The 22,525-nt window shown below is 47.1% G+C and overlaps 1 protein-coding gene across 2 annotated transcripts in view; it reads left to right on the forward strand.

Moving 5' to 3' along the window:
- VPS53 (VPS53 subunit of GARP complex) overlaps positions 1-22,525 on the forward strand; it is a 61,734-nt gene continuing 39,209 nt past the window's right edge. For both annotated transcript variants that reach the window (XM_063402780.1, XM_063402781.1), the window contains exons 1-7: positions 1-534; positions 3,129-3,209; positions 4,228-4,277; positions 5,055-5,121; positions 18,805-18,891; positions 19,123-19,238; positions 20,358-20,477. In XM_063402780.1, coding sequence (XP_063258850.1) covers positions 16-534; positions 3,129-3,209; positions 4,228-4,277; positions 5,055-5,121; positions 18,805-18,891; positions 19,123-19,238; positions 20,358-20,477 — 1,040 coding nt within the window. In that variant the 5' untranslated portion in view covers positions 1-15. The remainder of the gene's footprint in view (positions 535-3,128; positions 3,210-4,227; positions 4,278-5,054; positions 5,122-18,804; positions 18,892-19,122; positions 19,239-20,357; positions 20,478-22,525) is intronic.

The raw sequence follows: 22,525 nt of genomic DNA on the forward strand, positions 1-22,525 counted from the left end.
CTGCCGCTGAGGAGGATGCGGTCCTTGAGGCTCCATCCCGGGGCGGCCCAGCGCAGCAACCGGATGCAGAGGATGAAGAGCCCCGGGAAGAAGGCGGAGGCGAGGGCCAGCGTCCGCCACATGGGGACGAGCGCGTTGTCTCCCGCCGCCGCTTGTCAACAGCCGGCCGGGCGGCGGGAGAGCCCGGCTCGGCTCGGCTCAGCCCAGCCCGGCTCCGCTGGGCTCGGTTCGGCTCGGCTCGGTTCGGCTCGGCTCGGTCCGGACCAGCCCCGCCGCTGTCGGGACGCGCCCCGCTCCGCCGGGCGGAGGCTCCGCCCCCGTCCGACCAAACCCCGCCCACTCTGGGGCCACGCCCACACATGCACCGCCTCATTATTCAAGCCCCGCCTCATTATTCAAGCCCCGCCCCTCGGCCCCGCCCCGCCCGCTGCCGGCGGAAGCGGCGCCGCCATGGAGGAGGACGAGCCGGAGCTGGAGGCCGGGCTGGAGGCGGCGCTGGAGCTGGCGCCCGCCGTGCAGGCCGCCATCGAGCAGGTGCGCCGGGCGGGTCCCCCCGCTCAGGGGACAGGTGCGGGCGCGGCCCGGGGCCGCTCGGTGAGAGCCCGCGGCCGGCTCTGAGCCCCTCCCCGCCGGCTCCGGGCCTTCCGCTGCGGGCCCGGGGAGCCCCGGGCTGGCCGTGCCCGCTGTGGGCAGAGCCGCGTCAGCGCCGGGGGGGCTCGGACCGGCCGGGTCCTCGCTGGGGGCCGAGCGCGGCTCGTCGTGTCCCCGTCCCCGTCAGCGGCGCGGTGCTGGCGGTGCCGCGGCGTCTCTGTCGCTATTTGCAGACGTGGTGTGGAACAGCCCAGTGCAGCCCAGAGCCCGTGGCTCGGCTGAAATAAGGATAAGCGAAATGTCCTGGTTTGGTTTGTGGTGAATACACGTGGGTTTTTCCCCCTGAGGGTGCTGGCACTGCCCAGGCTCCCCAGGGAATGGGCACGGCCCGAGGCTACCACAGCTCCAGGAGCCTTTGGATGGCACTGCCAGGGATGCCCAGGGTGGGATTGTTGGGGGTCTGGGCAGGGACAGGGGCTGGACTTGATAATCCTTTTGGGACCCCCACAACTCATCATACTCCATGGCTCTGTGTTGCAGTGTTCCCTGAAACCCTTGGTGGCACTTGGAGCCCGTCAGAATCCCGTGAGGACCCAGGGTAAAACCGTGGCTCTTGTCCTCTGTGGCTGAGCCTGCACTGCCTGCAGCCCACCCTAACATTTTGAGGATGTTAGGCTCAGTCACAGAGGACAAGAGCCACGGTTTTACCTCTAGCAGAGGTCTGGGCAGCAGCAGTGTCTGTCTCACAAAGCATCACTCAAATTTAAGTTTTTGCACTTTCCTGAGTGTTGAGGCTTGTGGGTCACTTCTGGTGCCCTCCTCGAAAAGCAACGGGAGACCTTGGGAACTAACAAATTAAATGGCAGCTTCTAAAGGGGACCTAGACTTTGTCCAGAGGGAGAATCCTCTGCACTTGTAGACATTTATTTTTGAGCAGTGGAGCTTCCACCACATGCCTGGCTGAATTATTTTAACAAACAGTAAAGCAGTAGGAAAATATTCACATCCTGAGTGCTGGGAGATGTTGAGGATCACACCACCTGCTGCTTTCCTCTCTGACACTTCTCAGCCCAGTAATCCCGTTGTACCTGTCAGTGTTCCTTAACCAGTTTGGGGCAAAACCTGCCCAGTTCTGGTTGAATGAGCAGAGCTGGCTCAGCTGCCGTGCTGGAAGCAGGGTGGGGAGCACAGGCAGAACTGGTGCCCCACCAAACCCAGGCTAGCATTTCTGATTAATTGCTTGTGACAAACTCCTGGGAGGGACAGCTCCTGCAGCTGCTCCAGCTGCCTGCAGCACTGATCCCTATCTGCAGCTCCTCAGCAGCCTTTATCTCCCATCTCACCTCGTGTTTCATCTGCTCTTAATACTTGTGGGGATTTGGGGGTTGTGGAGGTTGGTTGAGTGTGAGTTGTGAGCAGCACAGGCTGGGTGTGATGCTGCACTTGTGCTCTTACAGGGGGTGATGTCAGAGCATTTTCCTCACTCACCACGACCTCGGGGGTGTTTAACTGCTGCCTGCTTCTCCTCGGGCACAGGGTGACTGGGAAAGCCTCCCAGGAGGGCTGGTTCAGGCAGAATTTGCTTTTATCTCACAAAATCACCGATTTTGCGGGGCAGAATGTGTAAAACAGCATCAATGCTCTGTGTGCCCAGGTGTGAAGGCTTTCAGTGAGCAGGGGCAGGCTGTGGGGTCAGCTCTGCTTTTGCCAGAGCAGGTGTTGGCCATGGAGTGCAGAGCTGATGGCTCTGTAAATACAGAACAAATACCAGAATCATGGAATACTTTGGGTTGGAAGGGACCTTAAAGACCATCTCATTCCTCCCACCATCCGAGGTTGCTCCAAACCTCATCCAGACTGACCTTGAACCCTTCCAGTGATGGGACACCCACAGCTTCAGAGAAGGGAAAGCACCACACTTCACTCTGTGGGGACAAAAAGCAAAGCCTGCCAGTCGTGTTTGTGTTGTTTGAGCTTCTGAGGAGAGATGAGATCTGTCTGCACCACAGCTGCTCTTTCCCCCTTCCCCAATCATTCAGCAGATTGTGTTTCTCACCCTCTTCTGTCAAAAGTGGCAAACCCAAGTCTCCAGAGAACTCGTACAACCACTCCTTAGTTCATCAGGTTTCCTTTTACACGGCTGTGGAAAGCAAACCCTCTGTCTGTCACCATGAGCCCTGGCAGAGCTCTTGCCAAGAGCAGGGCAGAGCCTCAGTTTGTTCCCAGACAGCAGCAGAAGCATCAGGATGGTTTGGGATACTTGATTAGTGACTCGTGTGCCTTGGGGATTCCTGGATGGATTGTGTGTGGAATCATGACTGTGAATTACCTGTGTTTATCCAGGCTGATCTCCACAGGAATTTTGGGAGGTCAGAGCCCTGCAGAGCACGTGGCTGCTCTACTCCTGGCCACTTAGTAGAGAAATGCTTGAAACACAACTGGAAGTGGGTGCTGAAGGAATTAAAAGTAGAAACTGTGTAAAGTTACAGAAATCACTGATCATGGTTGATTGTGCTTGTTTTCCTCCCTCTTTGCAGGTATTTCCCAGTCAAGATCCACTGGACAGAGCAGATTTCAATGCTGTGGAGTATATTAATGCTCTCTTTCCCACTGAGCAAGTAAGTAGTGCTCCAAATACTCTCAGATTTTACTTCCTATCAGATTTTACTTCCACCCTTTACTATTAGGATAACCTGATAGCAAACGATCAAAGCAGTGTTAAAACCTGCACCCAAATATTTTCATTTAAGCGCTAGCACAGGAAATAAAGTTTAAACAATAATCACTTCTTAAATTTGCAGCTCACAGGATTTGCTGTCATTGTGTGGTGTCATTCCACCCAGAGTGGTGCTGCTGTTAAAGTCCTGCTTTGATCTGTGGAAATAAATTCATTTTCTGTGTAGATGGAGTAAATTTCCTAACTTGCCACGTATCAGTCATTGGTGAGTTCCTGGGGTTTTCAGCCAGATCAGGCAGGTGTTGCCTGTGCAGTGTCACAGGAGAGTTTGAATTCAATTGTTTCTTTTGAGATTTAAAGAGTGAGATTGCTGTGGGCCCACATCCGTGCTTTGTGTTCCCAACTCCGGCCCCAGGGGGAGTTTTGGATTAACCTCTTGCAGAACAGAGATGTTTCTACAGGTGAGGTTTGTGTTGTGAGGCTGCTCCTGTGTGAGATCCTCTGCAGCACCGGTGGTTTTGGCCTGCAGCTTTTTCTCGTGGCTTGGCTTGGCTTTTTTCCCTTTGGCAGCAGTGAGGAGCTGTTTCCCCAGCAGTGTCTTCACTGCCTCTGCTTCCAGCCTGTTTTTGGAGTGTCTGGGCTCTGCAGGGGGGTCTCAGCCCGAAGGCAAAGGCTCTGTCCCCATCCCCACTGCCCACTGGAGGTCACTGTCACACAGTTTTGCTGGCAAGGGACAAGGCAGAGCTCAGGGATGGGGGAAGCCCTGAGCCCTGACCTTTTTCTGCTCTTCATGATGTGACACAGAAGCAGCTGAGTTGTTCTCTCAGCTCCTCCACCTGTAAAACGAAGCCTCTCCTCTTCCTCAAGACACCTGTGTGAAGTGTTTGGGATCACAGCTGGTGTATTCCTCTGTAAAACATTCACCATTTCACTTCTCTCTGATTTTTTTTATGTTCCAGTCTTTGGCAAACATCGATGAAGTCGTGAACAAGATCAGATTGAAAATAAGGTGAATATTTCTCCCTTTCATTGCATCTCAGGTGGCCTGGTGTGATTGTCACCAAGGCTTCATAAATGCAGCCTTTCTGCTACTGCTGACAGGATTTAGTTTGTTTAAAAGGCATGGATAGAACCAGTCTCGAGTCTAATAGTGACACAGAAACAATTAAAATTTTTTATATTTCACCTCTATCATGTGCCCTTCAGGTTGTTTAAACTGATAGGTTGCAAAGTGCAGCTTTGAAAAACAACTGAGAATCAAAAAGTACCAAATTTTAGTACAGTTTGAAGGCTGAGTAAGCAAACTGTCCAAGAGACTCAGTTGCCAAGAATTCATTGGTTTTGGGGTCAGAATATCAATTGTAAAAACTCTCACTTTGGTCATTATTGGTCCTAAAACTACAAAATAAACACAACTGTGCATGAAATACTTAAATTTTCTGTGCTGGCTGATATTGTCAGCATGAAGTGATTGAGAGAGCACTTTCATCTGTGGGAAGTTGAAATGCAAACAGACAAGGGAGAGCTGACAGTATTGCTTAAGGGAACAGGAATGCAAGAAACCCTGGTTAAATTAGGAAATGGATTTTTATTTTTGCAACGGGACTTTTAAATTGTGCAGAATAGTGCCACTGAAGAGAGTGGGAGGGGGAAATAATGAATTTAGCATTGGCAACATCAGCTTTTTTTTTAATTTTAAATTGGTTCTGTAGCTCTCAGGATTCCCCCAGCTGTTTGGGTCGGGCTCACAGGGACTGGGTTTGACTCTCTGGGGTTTTTCCTGCAGGAGGTTGGATGACAACATTCGAACTGTGGTGAGGGGACAGACCAACGTGGGACAGGATGGCAGGCAGGTGGGTGCAGCCACGAGTGCCAGGGGCTCTCAGCTTGGGATGTCACACTGAGGAATGGCCCTGGCAGGAAAAACTCCCCTGCTGTTGTTACTGAGATGTTTCTGTGCCCCTTACACTGATGAGCTGCTCGCTCAGCAGCTGCTCTGACCTGCCTCACCCTCTGAAGGGAAGGGAATGAGGAATTGATCTAAAAATCAAAAGCAGGAGGCCTGTGTGCCACTCAGAAGCTGCTGATAAAATGAGCAGCCCTGAACAGGTACAAGTACATTTGATCCTGGGTAGGGATCAATACAAGGCTGTTTGCCCTTTTCACTGAGTTGTTGGTCACTGTGCTGATCACTGCCTGCCTCTTCCTCCTGCAGCTCCTGTTCAGCCAAGGTTTTCACTTGTTTTTAGGCTGGCAGAGGTGTTTGCTGGGGGCTGCAGGGTTGGCAGTGCTCAGCTTGGCCCCTGTCTCAGCTGCTTTGGAGGTGTCACCTGGTTTGGCTCCATTCCCATCCTGTTTTAGGGACATTGAACCTCGAACCATCGGTCAGGGTTCCTCAGTGACTTCTCAATCCCTGCCTTGAGACTGGCATGGGGTTATTTCCCTCTCTGTTTTCCACTCCTTGCTGTCACAGCACTTGGTATCTATTTCTGATCCTATCCCTGCCACAGAGCCCTCGAGGGAATTATTTGACCTGCCTGTGCTTTTGTGTTGCTTTAGAAAAACGGGACATGCTCATTTCTCCCAGCAGAAGCAGTTTGATCATGGGTGTCTAAGCACTGCTGTTAAACTGGGGATGTGTTTGGGACGTGGCTTGCCTGGGAGTGGTGCTGTAATTGCTGTGCAGGAGTGAGACAAGGGATCAGGAGGGGAGGCAATTACAGAAATTGAGGAGGGAGTGGAAGCTGGGGCAGTGCTTGGAGAGTTTGGCTGTGATTGGAAAGCTGGTGCTGTTGTAGCCTTTTGGGCCATTTGAGAGGGTAAATTTTGTGAGAAGACCACAAATTGTGGGATTGAGAAGAGCTGTGGGTGAGGATTGCCTGGAGTACCTCAGGACTTGGAGAAAAGGATGAGCACAAGCAGTGCCATCCATGATCAGGGGGATAACAGGAGCATTTCTGTGCTGTGGAGATTTGCAAGCTTTGTTCAGAGCTCTGTCCTGTCTGTGCTTTCTCACTCTTCCATCCCTGTGATGTTCTCCAAGGCACAGACAGGTGGACCTGCACAGTGTCCTGCTCTGAAGCACCAGGAAGGCAGAGCTGTGCTGCCCTTCCTTCAGTTTGGTTGTAAAGGAACCAGTTAAAATCCTGATCTGAGTAAAAACCTTCAGGTGTTCACTTGTGTGTTCATGCAGGACATATTTCAAGTGGCCTGGAGCTGCAGTTAATCACAAATATTCTGTATTTAGCTGTGGATTCTCCTGTTTTCCTTCATTTTGCTGCTTTGCAAAGTAGAAGCAAACTTCAAGACAGATGCCAGAGCTTGCAGTTGCATGGGCTGAGGCCAGACAATCTCCCAGGAGTGCAACTATTATTTCTTACTTTGAGATCCTAACAAATACTGAAACCATTCAATTATTTAAAGTCTTACCTCTCTGGGAAGAAAACTAGATTGATTCTGAAATGCTGTGAGCTTTTTCTTTCCATGTTTCTAATCCAAGCCCATCATTGCACACCTGGATATGAATTTTTTTGTGGGAATTGCTGGAACCAGACTGTTGGAGTGGCAGGACTCGGCTGAGTCTTGAAGTTTAAAGCAGTGAAGGAGCATCAGCAAACTCAGGTTTTGGAGGTCACAGGACCTGCAGCAAACGAGGTCAGAACTGGGGAACTCTTGAATGGCATTGAAGTTTGAGATGGGCTTTAATATTTGTCACCCCAAAATCAGAGGAAACCTAGAAGAAACATTTGCTGTTGCTGTCACCCCTGCAGTGTGTCCCCTGAGCATCCTGGGTGCTGTGTGGGGGAGTGAGGCAGCTTTTTTCACATGACCACCCTGCTGATAGCAGATTGTGGGGGTGAAAACCTTGTTTTCCAGCCTCAGCTGCCTGTTCCCGTGCTGAAAAGTGCCTTTGTTTTACCAGCATATTCTCAGGGGAGTCAAGGACACTTGGAAATGTTTTTTATAGAGCAAGAGGCCTGACTTCTCCCACTTGGAGAGGAAGGGTTTTATTTCCCAGTGCACGATGAGAAATTTTTGAATTTTGTTTTGAAACAACTGAAAACAAGGCAGTGCTTGGAAGGGAATTGGTGTTGCTGTTTTCCTTGTTTAGTTTTCCTGGTAATTTGGTCCCACAGCAAAATTAGGTTCTTGTTCCTATTGATTATATTCTTACCAAATTTGTAGAAAGCTTGTGTCCTCAAGACCAGTATTTCCCTGCAAAATTGGATTGACACATCCACGTGGATGTAGTGTCATCCTGTGAGCCTCACCCTTAGGCAGCCCAGGATGAAGATCATTATTGCATTTTATCATCATAACCACAACTGCAAACCACCCTTGATTAGTGAGGAAACAGTTGGCAACCGGCTTTTGCAAGAGGTTTGAAACAAAGCTTGAAAGCAGCCACATCAGTAAGTTTAACCTCAAATCTTCTTCCATTTGGAACTCTTACCATGAGAGATGTCTCCAGCCTGTAGTGCACAGTACTTGCAGCTTTAGGAAAAGTCAGAAACTTTTGGAAAATTCCTGGCTTTTGGTTTACCCCTCTTGGCACACTGAGATCCAAGAGGAACACTGCAATCTCTTTGAAAGCACGTGCCATAAATAAAAGTGTACCTGAACTCTGATTTTCTAGCTGCTTGTATTTCAGTGGGAGCTCAGGATCCTGTGCATTTAACTGCAGGATTGGGCCTGAAAGTTGTTTTGAAAAACCCTCTTCCCTTCAGTCACATTTTCTCCTCACAACCCCTGATACTGTGGCCAGTGTTTGCCGGCGTTGCCTGACTGCGTTGTGTTGGAGATGTCCTTGTCTGAGGGGTAAATAATAGTTTGAATAAACATCCTTTCAGCCTCTCACTTCCTTCCAAAGGAAATGCAAACCTTGGATGCAGTGGCAGGAGAAAAAAAAAAGTTGTTTAAGTCAAAGCAGGCCAGGAGGGAGTTCTTTGCTGAGTCCTGCCCTCGGCTGTCCCTGGCAGGTGAGGGAGCTCAGCCTCGACTCTCCCATCCCCTGTCAGCCACAGCTGCCCAAAAAATGGTTGGGAATCTTGTGCAGGCCCTTAATTTAAGTGCTGCTCGAATTACTGGGGTGTATCATCAACCTACCCAATCCCTATTTTACACTCCAGTTCTTAGAAGACAAGCTGAGGTTATCAGCCGTGGCAGACTGGGGTTTTTTTTGAGGAGATGGGGTTGTTTACCAGCTGAGCCCAGCAAAGAGCTTTCCAAAGCTGCACCTTCCCAGCTGTCCAGGAGAGGGGAGCCCAGCCTCGGTTTTGAGAGCAGGATGTTTTGCTGGTAATTGATGGCGAGGGAGCTCCGCCAGCAGAGACAAATCCGGGGAGTAAAATTCTTGTTACTGTCCCAGTCAGAGGAGTCTAAATCCCAGTCTGACCCAGTGGGGAGTGTGCAGCTGTGGAAATGTGCTCTCCATGCTCCTTGAGGAAAGGGAGACCTTAGGGATAGGAAGTCCAAAATCCTGATTGCAGATCCAGCTGCTGTGATGGAGCCTCCTGTCCTGTCTGGGGTGATGTTTGGGATAACACTTCTGTGCCCCTCTGCCTACTGAGCTAATGCAGCAGGGCTTTGAGGAGCTATGAGAAGGCATTTTAGTAAGAAATTTACATCTAAAAGTATCTTTTTTTTGTCTATCAGTTTTTAAAGTGTTCCCCAAACTGTCTTGCTCACGTGCACGTGTGTGGATAAATCAGCAGTGAGGTGTCTGAAAAACCAGATTCTGAGTCTAAAAATAAAAGCCATCAAATAGATGTGGCCCCAAAAGAGTTATTTAAGCAGCTCTAAAGACAGGAATGCTCCCTTCCCCACAAAGCATAACGTTTCCCAGTTCAAAGCATCTGCCTTCTTGAATTTTTGCCCTAGAATTTCCTCCAAATGCAAAAGCCTTAAAATAGTCTGGCTCATTTGGCTTCCCCTTCCTGGTGCGATATTTCAGTAAAATCTGCAGACAATGCCCTGAACCTCAGAAATTATCTCACTAATGATCCTTTTATGGGAGGAAACAACAGCCGTGGGTGGAACATTCCTCTGCAGGGCGTAACAAAATTTTCCTTGGGACTCCCAGACTTGGACAATTTTGGATGCCTTGGGAGAGGCTGGGAATGCAGGAGCTGCTGTGGCTCAGTTGTAACAGTTTCTAGGGAGCCAGTGCTACACGATTTTTCCTCTGGAAGGTTTTTTTGGGTGGTTTTTTTTCTCTCAGAGCTGCTGCTGCTGAACTGGAGAGTGGGCTGACCTTGCTGAGAGCTGCAGTCCAGTTGTGGCATAATTTCCTCTCTGCCCTGGGGTGCAGCAGAAAAAGTTCCCATAGATTTTTCCGTGTTTAACGCGCTCCGTATGGTTTGATGTGTCACTCCTCAGTCGTGTTTGTTGCTGAAGCTTCTGCATGGACTGGCTGTAATTTTTTTTGACAGTTGCTGACATGCCTTTACTGGTTGTTTGGCTGGAGCTGCTTCACTTATCAGGCTTTTGTCCTTGTAATAAGTAGCCTCTGCATTTGCTGCTGGTTTAACCCTTGACAGTGTCTGTGCAACCAGGATGAAGTGCCTGGGTAGGTAAAGGTGGGGTGGACTCAGCTAAAATCCATTTTTGGGAAGAATCAAGAACCCCAGAAGAGTCCCAAGATCCCAAATGGATTTGTAGCTTGATAGTTTGAATCTATATAAAACCCAACAAACTTCTTTCTGTTATCTCTGGTCCATCTTTCCCTTCCAGCGTGTGTAAATGACTGAAGTTGCATCAAATAAGGACAGTATTTCAAAGAAAAATGTGGTTTATTGCTTAAAATATTGCTTAGTGGCTGACTCCATCAGGGTCTGGCTCAATTAGTGCTTGAACAAAGTTAACTAAAAGAACAAATGGATGTGCCTGGGCTGGGAAAAGCTTTGGATGTTTCTCATGGCTGAAGATACTGGCTGATAACTTGGATTGCTTTGGTTGGCTCCTTCTTTGTTTTGCTCCATGAAAACTGTGATATATATTTTCTTTCTCATAACTCCAGCAGTACAAGAAAAGGGATGGCAGCTGCTGTGGTCAAATAATAGGAATATATCCTTGCTGCCCAGACAGTTCAGTTGGCCATCCCGTGTTTTGGTCAGCCAGGGCTGTCCTTTCTCCTGGCATGTGAGAATGAACATCTGGGCTCTGCAGCTGTGGGGAGGCCCTGCCTGCCTTGCCCTGGGTGTGCCTGGCAGTGTTTGAGCCTGTGGGAGGGGGAGGCTGTGTCTGGCAGAGAAAAAAATCCCCACAGGTTGTGGCTTTGACAAGGTCACAGCTGGAAGTGTGTGAAATATTCCCTTGGTTTTTCTTTTCTTTAAACAGAGATCAGGAAGCACTTTGCAGAATCAATACAGGGAGGAAGGAGGAGATGAGGATGGAGAGTGAGCAGAAGAAGAGAGGGGTGCAGGTGCTGCCCATGGCAGAGGGCAGAGGGGTCCTGTGCTGCTTTTCTGAGCAGTGTCTGAGCCCCAGGGTGGGTGGTGTCACCACAGTCAGTGGCTTGTCCCCTCCAGCTCTGCAAGGGCTGGGTACAGGCAGTGTCAGCCTGGCAGGTGCTTTTGTGCTCTGTGTGCATAAACCTGCCTAAGAAGCAGCTCTGTTGCTTCAGCCTCTCCTTTACCTGCACCTCCTTGTGTGGGGGTGGCTTTTCTGTCTGCAGGCTGAACTGAGGCACTCAGTGCCTGCACATCTCCTAGCCTAGGCCCTTTCCTGCTGTTTATTTGTTTATTTAAACACATGCTCGCTTCCAGCCATCAAATTCCAGTGCTGTTTCCTTGGCCACAGTGCCCAGGCTTGGCTCACGTGGAAGGTGTTGATGTGCCCCTGCTGCTGGGACTGCAGTGACTCTCATAAGCTCTTAATAACTAATTAAACCTAAGTCTCTGAAATATTTGGGGGCTATTTTGTGTCACAATCCCTGATGTTGTAAGCACCATCTTTCAGATATATCCATTCTTTCCTGCCTGGCTAAGCTTTATCTCTTGGATTTTTATGAATGGGTGATTATTCTGAAATGTGAGCATATGAAATATGACTAGTGTTAGATTTCAATACCTTTTTAAGATAGTGAATGGATTGGGGTTAAATATGGCGTTTTAAGCTGTGTGACTTTATATATTTTATGAAAAGTCATGCCACACATTCTGTAAGGCTCCAGCTGAGTGATTAAAGTCCCATCATATTCTTTTGCAACCCATGAATAATAAGCAGGAGCTGAGCTGCCAAAATAAATCAAAAGTGAGTTTCATTCAGAGTCATTTCCCTAGTGAATTGTGACAGCTGGACAATGTCCTTCCCTTTAGAGACACTGAGCTTTTTCTGCCCAGAACACGTTCAGTGAGCAGGGTTTCAGGTGAATGGCATGCCAGGAGGAGCTGGTGCTGTTTATTCTCGTGTTGGCATCACTTTTGCCATCTGCTGCCAGGCAGGAGCAAGTCTGAGCCTGACCTTGTGCTGTGTTTCCGTGGGGCTGGGATGTTGCTGTGCTGAGCCTGGCGCTGGCAGTGGGGCTGTGTTGGTGCTGTTGAGGGCACTGCTGCAGCCTGTGACCAGCCCTGTGTGGCTTTAATGCCAGCAAAGCAAGAAACCCAGCCTGAAAATAGAATTCCAGCAGGCAGGAGATGGTGTCTTACTGTGGAGATTTAAAATTCTCCTCGTTCCCATTTTTTGCCTTTTTTTTTTTGTTGTTGCCTCACATTTTTGGTGTGTGGTTTATTCCTGCTGTGTTGCTTCCATGCTTCTAGCAGGTAAACTAGCAGGAATTCCACTTGGAAATCCCTACTTGCAGGGTTCCTGGTGTGGTTGTCCTTTCCCCCCATTTATATTTGCCTTTAAATTCTTAATCTGTGCTGATTTTGACCAGGGCAGAGAAAGAGCCCCATACCTGTGATGAAAATTAACTTTACCCCAACCCAAACCAGCACATGAGCATGGACATGGATTCATCTGCCAAATCTGATGTAACTTGAGTGGTTGCTAAGCTTAACCCCCACAGAAGTCAAGCTCTGATATTGCAAATGTGGCTCTGATATTGCAAATGTGGCTCTGATATTGCAGATGTGGCTCTGATGTTGCAGATGTGGCTCTGATATTGCAGATGTGGCTCTGATATTGAAAATGTGGCTCTGATGTTGCAGATGTCGCTCTGATGTTGCAGATGTGGCTCTGATGTTGCAGATGTGGCTCTGATATTGAAAATGTGGCTCTGATGTTGCAGATGTGGCTCTGATATTGAAAATGTGGCTCTGATATTGAAAATGTGGCTCTGATATTGAAAATGTGGCTCTGATATTGCAAATGTGGCTCTGATGTTGCAGATGTGGCTCTGATATTGCAAATATCACTGATTGCAGTGTGCAAACACCTCAGCACACAAATCATCTGGAGTCCCTCAGCCATTTACAGCCTTGCCAAATAAATTTAGATGTGCTTTTCCTCTGAGCTAGGCAGCTCCAGGATGGAGGGAGGGTGAGCAGCCTTGCCAGGGGCACTGGGTTCTCCAAGGCCCTGCAGGACAAGGCGTGTCCTGGGCACAGGGAGGTGCAGCAAACACCTGCAATCAGGGTGTCAGCACAAACAGGAGGGCAGAGACTCACAGCTTGGCTGTTCTGGAATAGATAAGGAGAATAATGAGTGTCTGCACGGCGAGTTTTTACGTGATAATAGTGTTTAATGTTGGGCGTGGGGCTAGGCTGTGGCTGCTCACCTGCAACGTGATGAGGCTGTAGTAACGTGCCATGAGGTGATGGTAAAGCTGTAGTAACTTGCCATGAGGTGATGGTGAAGCTCTAGTAACCCATCATGAAGCCCAAGCCTGCTGAAGGTCCAGAGGTTTTGCTTTTTTAGGTTGTGCAATGCCCACAGTTAGCATCTAAATGGCCACACGTGAGTGTAAAACTCGTGTAAAATTACTCACTGGAGCAAGGCCACTCCAACCCCTGTGACAGCAACATCAGCACCTTTCTGGTGGTGCAGGCACCCCTGTGCAGGGCTGGGTGATGCAGTAAAATCTGTCAGCTCCGAGAGGTGCTGCACCAGCCCAGGGATGCAGTTCAGGAGTTAAGCTGCAAGGTTTTGGCCAGAACTCCCTGGAAATCACCTCTCATTCACCCCCTGTGTCTGTCAGTGTTTGTGCAGCTGTTGGGAGCGTGGGGTTTGATTTCTAAGCACGATTTGGGGTTAAGTGAAGGGGCAGTTCCAGCAATTTTAAGCTCGGTGCAGTGTTGGGTGTAATGTGCTGATATAAAGTGTCCTGTGCAGCCTGAGTGGTTGGGATTGGAGCTGATGACACAAAACTCTCTTCTTCAGTGACAATTGTAGTAGTTATGTACTATTTGCTGAACTGCCAGGGTAGGAATCTGCTGAAATCAAACCCCAGGGTGATGAGCCCTTCAGGTTTGTCTGCTCAGGGAAATCAGCTGGCAGTGGTTTAGCCCTGGCTGTAAAACTTGAGGGTTTTCTCTGAAATGAAATCAGGCTGAGAATCAAAGGAAATTTCCACCCTTCCCCAATCTGGAGGGACTCGTTTGTGTGAGGTTCCAGCAGCAGAAAATGTGAGGCTGGTTCCAGTGTGAGGGGGTTTCTTTGAAATCTCCACAGCTGAGGCTCCTCAGAGAATTGGGGATGGGAATTTATTTTTAGTGGTGGTCTAGGTTTTCACTGATTTGGGCTGTAAGTGTGGCAGCAAATGAAAGAAGCATTAACACTCGATATTCAAGAGCAGGGACCAGGCCAGGAGCATTAAATTCTCAGCATCATGACCACAGCCCTATTTGTGACATTAAAAATACATTTGGATGCTGTGAATTTGGCAGATGTCAAGTGTCTATAAAACACTTGGTAGAGGGCAGCTTTCTGATGTGAATAACAACATTCAATTGAACTATATATTGGCTAGAATCAAATAAAAATAACATGTTTCTAGCACAACACCAGCAAGCAAATAGAAACCGTGGAGGTATTTTAACCATGACTGAGGAAAAAAACCCTCAGTGTTAGTTCAGTTAACCCCCAAGCAAGGAAACTTCATCTGAAAATTTCCTTTTTCTCCCACTTCAACAACATTTTCTAGTAACACACAGGCCTCTTCATTCCTATTTGCATATTTCCTGGTATTGAAGAATTTCCTTGCACAAGATCCATGATAGGATGCACAAAGAGGTATTTAGAAATTAACACACCCACTAATGAGCTACTGGTTGATGGGGTGATGTGACAGCTCCTTACCTGGCCTGGGAGGGGAGGAGGAGGAGGAGGAGGCTGTGTCCATCTGCAGCACTGCAGGGATTTGGACAGACTGACTCTAATTCACTGGGCTGGGTTGTTTTGGGATTTTTGGCTGGAATAATTGTTGCTAACACAGTTTTTTTGTGTATGAATGTCAGCCTGGTACTGTAAGTCACTGGAACATAACCTTTTAAAGAATGCATCACTTCCAAATTTAACAAACAAGTCATGCTCTTGTCCCACCTCTCGCTTGGGTTATTTTCCTCCCTCCTGCTGCTGCTGCTTGGAAGATCTCATGTGAAAAGGTGACACAAGGAATGATGTGTGGTCTGACCTTAAGAGTTGCTTGGGACAATGCCAAGAAAAGCTATTTTTTAGGCAGTCTCTCAGTGATTCATGATTTACCTCTGCTCCCTATTGTTTCACACCGGCGCCTTTGGAGTCTTTTTTTCCTGTCGCATCTCAAGGTGAAGGAGGTTGCAGAGCTGTGGCTGATTCATGGGCTGTGTTTTTCCCTCCAGCTTTGGAGAATTTGGTGAACAGCAGAGCTGCCCAGCTCACCTGAGCTCAGGCTGGGAGCTGGAGTTGAGTTTTCCACCTCCTGTGCAAGGTGTCTCAGCTTTCTGCCTTTCCTCTCTGCCGTGAACACAAAAGCTCCCGCTGCATAAATACTGGGTGAAAAACCACAGATGTGGAAAAAACCCAAAGAGATGGCTGAAAACACAATCTGAGGGGGCCCCTTGTATGTTCCTCTCCACGAATTTTGGGAATTTGCTTCTGCTGGGCAGCCCTGGAAGCAGGACACCCCACATCCCCTCCCGCATCCAGGACACACTACACCACAGAAGGAGCAACGTGATCTGTCCCTGCAGCCTCGTACCAAGCACTCTGTGTCTGGAACCTCTCTCCCCGTGGCTGCTCCTGCCCTCTTTGCTAAATTTACACTTGTCAGAGCAGTTGGGGAGCCCAGGGGTCAAACGTTACGGAAAAAGCCTCGGCCGCCGCTGCCAGCCCAGCCCTCCCCACGCCGTGTTCCTCAGCTGGTGCTGGGCCTCAAAGGTTGCATAAAGTTGAATAAATAAAGCTGATGGGTTAATTGTAGCTTGCAGGCTCAGTTGTTGATTAGAGTCATACGGTGTTTTTCCAGCACAACCTTCCTTTCGACATCCCTGTTTCGTACAACCACAACAAATGGTTGGATTATTTATCCACCTCTTGATTTATCTGTGGTCCTCTGCCCCCAGGATGAACTGGAGGAGAGGAAATGCAGTAATTTCACTCCTGGTTGCTGTTTTGGGGTGTGTGCATTTCCGTGTTTCCCAGTTGCACTGATGAGGAAACCAAGAAATTAATAGCCAAGAAATTAATAACCAAGAAATTAGTAACAAATAAATCAGTAACAGGTGAACCACAGCTGGGAGATCCCTGCCTGCATCATCCTGGGAACCACACACACTGCAATAAAAGCAGCTCCTGTCCTCTTGATATTGTTTTTCCTTAGAATTTCTGTCTGAAAGAAACCTATTCATAAAATAGTAACAAAAAGCAGTAAGAAAATGCTTTTAAAATTTTAAAATTCATGATTCTGTGTTGTAGCAGGAGCAGAGTGTGAAGGGAAATGTGTTTTTTCCAATACTGTGTAGCCTTCAAGGTGGTTGTGTTTTCCCCTCTCCTTTTACAGCTCAAAGAATAGTCATTAGTTACATTAATAAACTTCTGTATTACACCTTGAGCAATTAGACCTACTTTCATGCCCTAGATGTTGGTTTCTTATCCCCCAATAACATCATTTATTAAATATGAGGTGTTTTCTTATATTTGAAATTTGTTTTTCCTTTGTTTTTTCTATTTGCTTGACTCTTTCTAGTGACTGGCAGGGTCACTAGAAAGAGTAAGGTTGGATTTCTTTCATTACTAGTTAATTTTCTTTATTTGTTTCCTCTACACACAATATTTTACTCTCAGATGCTACGGTTAGAATGTACAGCAAAAAAAAGTTTCACTGATTTCTTTAAACTGTCTTTTGGTTCTTTTTAATTGTACATGTGCATGAAATAACATTTTCTGTTCAGTCCTGAACTTCCCACCAGATCTATCTGACAGGGGCCTCCTGACTTTAAAAAAAATAGATTTTCACATAGTGTTACTTTCAGCAAATGTTGGAAGAAATGTTTCTATCTCTAAATGTAAATGATACAAATGATATATTCATTATATAAATATATATTATATAATGAATTAGTGTGTTCTGACTCATGTAAGGAACATGCAGCACTTTTTTAAGGAGGATAGACAAAGATTTATGTCTTAATGGCTAAGCAAAAATTTGGAAGAAAGTTTTAAGGAATGAAAGAAGTGTTTATGGGCAATTCTGATTTACTCGAGTTTGCCGTGGGTGTTTTTTGTTTTTCATTTTTATGGAAATGTTTCCTTTTCTCTGAGGGCTGTGCTGCAGGACTGGAACAGGACTGGTCTTCCCTGTCCCATTTCTCACAGCAGCAGGAGACCACAGCTCTTTAATTCATCAAATGTGTGTTTTTCCAGAGTTTTTAAGGAGGTGAAAGTGTCAGGACCAGGTGATGACACCAGTTTTCCTTATTTTTGGCAGTTTTAAGTGCTCAGGGACAGAATCCCATTTTTCTCTGCCCGGTGTTCCAGGGGCAGTTTTTAGGTGGGGATTTTGCCCACTCTGAGTGTGCTGCTTTCCACTGAGCAGCAGGAACATGTTCTTCACCCACCTTCCTGTAAAAGGAAAAATAATCGTGATAAAAAACTCTGCTGGTTTTTTATCACAATTATTAAATGTCACCATTAGAGAAATAGATTCTTTTGAAGAAGCTCTGAATTCCTAGGATCGTGCAGAAAAATTAGCATTTGCCATTAGTGCTGAAGCAAAGGGGAAACAGCAATTGGCATCTGTAAAGAATTTAAGGTTGATTTTTTAATTTTATGCAGATCTATCCAAAGCTCAGACCATGCAAGGCAGTTGCTGCTTGCTTGATAACCCACTTGAGTGACGTGCTGCAGGCCTGAGTACACAGAGCTAAAAATGTTGAAAAGAGCATTCTTTGCTTCTTTGCTTTGCACTTAATCCGCCAGCTTTTAAATGGAGGAGAAAATTTAATTCTCAAAGGTGCCTGGAGCCCCAGGGAGAGGCTGCTGGGGGTGTTCAGCCCTGGCACAGCCACCTGCAGCACATTTTGGTGTGTTCATATCCCTCAGTGAACATCTGGCAGCTCTGTGACACCAATCCATAAAGTGTTAACTTTCACGTGATTCACAAGATTTTTCAGAGGAAAATTTTCTTCCCTCCTCTGCCCCCCCTCTGGAAAATGAATTATAAACCGTGTCCAGCTTTTATACTTTTATTATAACCCAGCTATATTCCAGCAAAAGCTCCTGGCAGATAGTTCCCTCATCCATTTCCAAACGAAGATGTGTTAAATTTATTTGCTGAAGGAACTTGTAGCTTGTGCTGTAACCTTGGTCATGGGGCTGGATATAAAAACAGAGGGATAGAAGCCCACTGAACAGCAGGGAACAAAGTGGAGCTGGAAATGTTATCAGGCTGGGAAGGCAGAACGTGTTGAATTACTGCAGAAAGCAGATTTTGGCCATGTGATTTTGGACATGTGGCTTCTCTCACTGAGCCCACGTGTGGTTCACGCTGCTTATGTGGGGTCATGGGTGTAGAAAAGGGACCAGTGCCCCAAAAAACAGCACTGAAATCCAGGTGAGAGCCATTTCTCTTTACCTGTGCTTGGAAAGAGCCATTCCTGCTGCAGGTGTGTGGGAGCTGCCCCTTCCAAAGGAATCAGCATCACGTTTTCCACCAGGATAATGTCCTGCTAATTCAGCAAGGGGTTTGGGCAAGCACTCAGAGTTCTGTATGTGTATTTTTTATTTATAATTAATGAGCACAGAGGTCTTGTGGAGGTTTCATTTTTCTGCTCTAAATATGTGTTGATCGGGAGTTAAGTTCTACCTATTTTTCCACACTTAGTATGTCAAAAATACACTCCAGTAACCTTAAAGGGCTGCTTTCATAAAATATCTTGATGAAATTTTGCCAAAGCATTATTGTAAAATGGATCCTGAAACCCTGGCCCACTCAGGTTCAATATTCCAACATGGTACATTGATTTCTGTTGTGCTGCTGGTATTTTCTTTGTGAGGAAGCTGCTCCCTTCCACTGCCCCAGCCCCAGGGATTGTTGAGAGCAACTGTGTATTTCTTAGAGAGGTGAAAACTGAATGCAGATTTTTCCTTCCACTCTGACCTTGTTTCTTTTCCAGGCCCTGGAAGAAGCCCAGAAAGCCATTCAACAGCTCTTCGGTAAAATTAAGGATATTAAAGACAAGGCTGAAAAATCTGAACAAATGGTGAGCAGCACTTTCTGGCCTTTGAAAGGGAGGGGACACTGACTCTTCCTGTCAGTGACATTTTTATCCTTGGTCCTGACTGGTTGGTAATTTTCCTGTGTTGAACCTGTAGTGTTCACACTGCTGAGCTGACACCTCAGCAGTCCCAAAGAGGAGAGAGTGGCTTCCTATCTCCTGAAAATATCATTGCTGGGGCTTGATATTTAACCAGAATCCTTTTTCCTTCTCTAGGTGAAGGAAATCACCCGGGATATCAAGCAGCTGGATCATGCCAAGCGCCACCTGACCACCTCCATCACCACCCTCAACCACCTGCACATGCTGGCAGGGGGGGTGGATTCCCTGGAGTAAGTTTGGGAATTCTCAGTGGCACTTTGACACCACTGCTGGCTGGGAAGTTTGTGCAGTGTTCTCTATGGGTGTGTCACAGCCTGCCTGGTTTTTTGGAGGGGATTTTGCTTCAAATTCTGCATTTCTGCTGGCAGATCCTTTCTGTGCTTTGAGTGACCCCAGCCTGTGCTGTTGTGTTTAATAGTTTGCAGCATCCATTGTTTGAACTGCTCTGGTGATCCTTGGGGATGAGGAATGAATCTGGCTTCGTTAAGGAGTAGGACAGCCTATTAGGAATCCTCGTTAGGGATGTGCTCTTGGGAATTTGGGAGGATTTTTGTTAATCTTGTATCTAAAACTGCAATGAGTTTGGTTTCATTCTAGCATGAGTTTAAGGAAACCTTGCAGCTTGTACTGTGTGTGAATTGGGGGTTAAATATTTCTAATAATTCATTGTGGGGTTTTTTTAATGCTTGAGGAACACACAATCTAGGAAAACACAGTTTTTTCACATGTTGCATCTGTGAAGTTGCACAGCCTGTTCTTGGTTTGTAGCAAATCCTACACGAACGCCGGGTCGTGAAGTGCCGAGAAGAAAATTTTACTTAGCCTGCTGTCTCCACTGGAATGATCCTAAAGGATGATATAAAAATAAATTAACTCGATTTTCTCTTTTTCACTGTCAGTTCCCTGTGAAAGTTATTAAGAGAGAAGTCAAGGCTAATGGCTTTTCAGCATCGTTCTCCTCCAGAGGAGCTTTAACTCACACTTTGTGTGTGATGACGAATGGCTTCACTCAGGTCATTACAGTCAAATCACATTTACTGCCTCCGGACCCATACTGGGAAGTGGATGCTTTCAGTAGTTTACATGTTCCTTGCCAAGTGTTGCTTTTGACATTTCTGGTTGATTTTTTTTTTTGAGGCATTGTTAGATGTGTGCCAGATTGGTTTATTTTAGCGTGGCTTAAGTGAAATTTTAATGCTGCGTTGGAATGTTAATGAAGAGCTGTGTATTTTAGAAAAATAAATGTCAACAGGGACCAGCGTGACCCAGTGGGGATGAAGTAACCTGTGGAATTACCACCCAGGATTTTCATTGAATCTGCCTTTGTAAAGCTTTAATTTCCTCTGCAGGGCTATGACCAGGAGGAGACAATATGGGGAAGTTGCCAACCTTCTCCAAGGTGTCGTGAATGTGTTGGAGCACTTCAACAAATACATGGGGATCCCTCAGATTCGACAGCTCTCTGAAAGGTAAAAGGTTCAAACCCTGAGCACTTCCTTTCCTGCTGGGAGGAAGGGTAGGAAATGTCTTAGGCAGACTCAGAGTCCCAAGGATGTGAAGCCTGGACATGGTCCTTGGAGCTTCTTTACAGCCAAAACAAACAGCTTAAAACTGGACAGAGTTTGCTTAAATCTGGAGCAGCCCTTTCTGTTCAATACAGGGATTGTTGTGGATGGAGCTTGCTCTGTGCTTTTTACTGACTGGCTTTTCATTTTCTCCCCTGGAGGGAGCTGTGCAGGTTGTTCTGGGTGGTGTTCAGGTGTCTGTGGTGATGATTTCTCCTGCTCTGTGCAGCTCAGGGATGGAGCCTGGCAGGAAGCACAGATCTGTTCATGCCCATGGTGATGTCTGGGCCCCTCTGTGCCTCTCCATGGACGTCACTGGTGCTGAGCTGCTGGCAGCCTGCAGTGCCCCAGGGCTTGGGCAGCCAGGATTTCTCCTCCTGCCTTTGCCAAACTTGGTTATTCTTTGAGTTCCTTCTGCCAAAACCTGCTCCTGTTGCCCAGTTCTGCTGACATTTGAGGCTTACAGCCAATCTGCTGCTGCTGGGCTTGTACAGTTCAGATTTTCTGGAGTTACACAGATTTGGTGAGGTTTGGTGCACGTCCCCACCACCTTCAGCAGTAGCAGGTGAGGGCTCAGTGATCACTGGGTCACCATTTCTCCTCAATCCTGGCTTCATTTGGGATGTGACAGCTGGGATTTGAGGAACAAGGCCCTCCCTGTTCCAGGGGACACTGCTGTCCCTGCCTGACATGACTTTGCTCATTACAGAGGTACTCGAAGGAGTCCTCCAGGCACAGTCATTAATTTTTTTGGTAACTCCTTTTGCTAAGACAGCAGCTGGCTCCCTGTGTTGTTTAGTGATGGAAACAGAGTTTGAATGATTTGTTTGTAATGTTTTCATGTAAATCTGTTGCAGTTTCTTTATGGCATAGATACCTCTTCCAGAAAACACAGATGGAATCCATGAAACAGAGCAGAAGAAAAAATCCACTCGAAATCTAGAGAAGGGATGGGGCCTTGTTTAACAAAGCATTTGACCATAAGCTTTTGCTTAAATGAACATGAACATCAAGGAAATGTAAACATATGTCAGTGCTTTTCTGAGTTGAGGCTGTTGTCTGTTCCAACCCTGTGCTCAGAAAGATTGCTCACTTCATTTTCTTCCAGAGTGGTAATGCCCTTTGGGCAGAAACCTGCTGTCATTGGCCATTTGAAGGCCAAATATAATTTAAGCCTTGGTCTAGAATTCTGGCTGGTTTTCCCTTTCTGGTGGATGATTATTTAATACTTTTGTAGCTGCTGTTTGTTATAAAAACCAATTCAGGCTCCTGCTAAAAGGCACGGTGGTTTCGAGTCCCACCAGCGAGACTGGCAAGGACACGGAGGAAAACTTTTGTTTTGTTCTCCCTTCAAGATAAGGATCTGAAAAGCTCAAGAAAGTCTGTTCCTCCTATTTTTAGAGTTGCCTCAGCAGGGTTTTCCTTCCAGTGTTTATACAGGGAGAGCTGCACCATCTGGTAGTGATAGAGGAGGCTGCTTGTGGGGTGAAAGGAGCTGCTGTGGGGTGATGCTGGGAGCTCCTCACTGCTCCACATCCAGGCACAAAATCCCTGCAGGGACCTCCATGGAACCAGAATTCTGCTGTTGGGCTTGGACTCCACGGCTCTGTGTTAGGACCTGCTTTGGAGCTGACTTTTCTCTCTCTTCTGCATGGAAATCCTTTTGTGATTTGTGAAACACCAGAGGAAGTTTGCCTGACTTCTTGCAGGGGTATTTTTAGGCTGTGAAATTGCTGGGGTTTGATATCTCGTGGATTTGTTTTAATGGTACAAGTGAAGCCTCTAGGATGTTTGGGAAGGCAAGAAATGCTTTAGTAGATGTTGGCACAGACCTGTGACAGTAACCAATGTCTGTTATATACAATAAGCCCATTATACACACTGCTAAAGGAGCAGATTCTGTTGCTTTCTGAAATAAAAAGCCTCTTTTTTCATGGTGTGAATGGAGTGGA

The sequence above is a fragment of the Prinia subflava genome, chromosome 8 (genome assembly GCF_021018805.1).
Source record: "Prinia subflava isolate CZ2003 ecotype Zambia chromosome 8, Cam_Psub_1.2, whole genome shotgun sequence".
In the NCBI taxonomy this organism is placed as follows: Eukaryota; Metazoa; Chordata; class Aves; order Passeriformes; family Cisticolidae; genus Prinia; species Prinia subflava.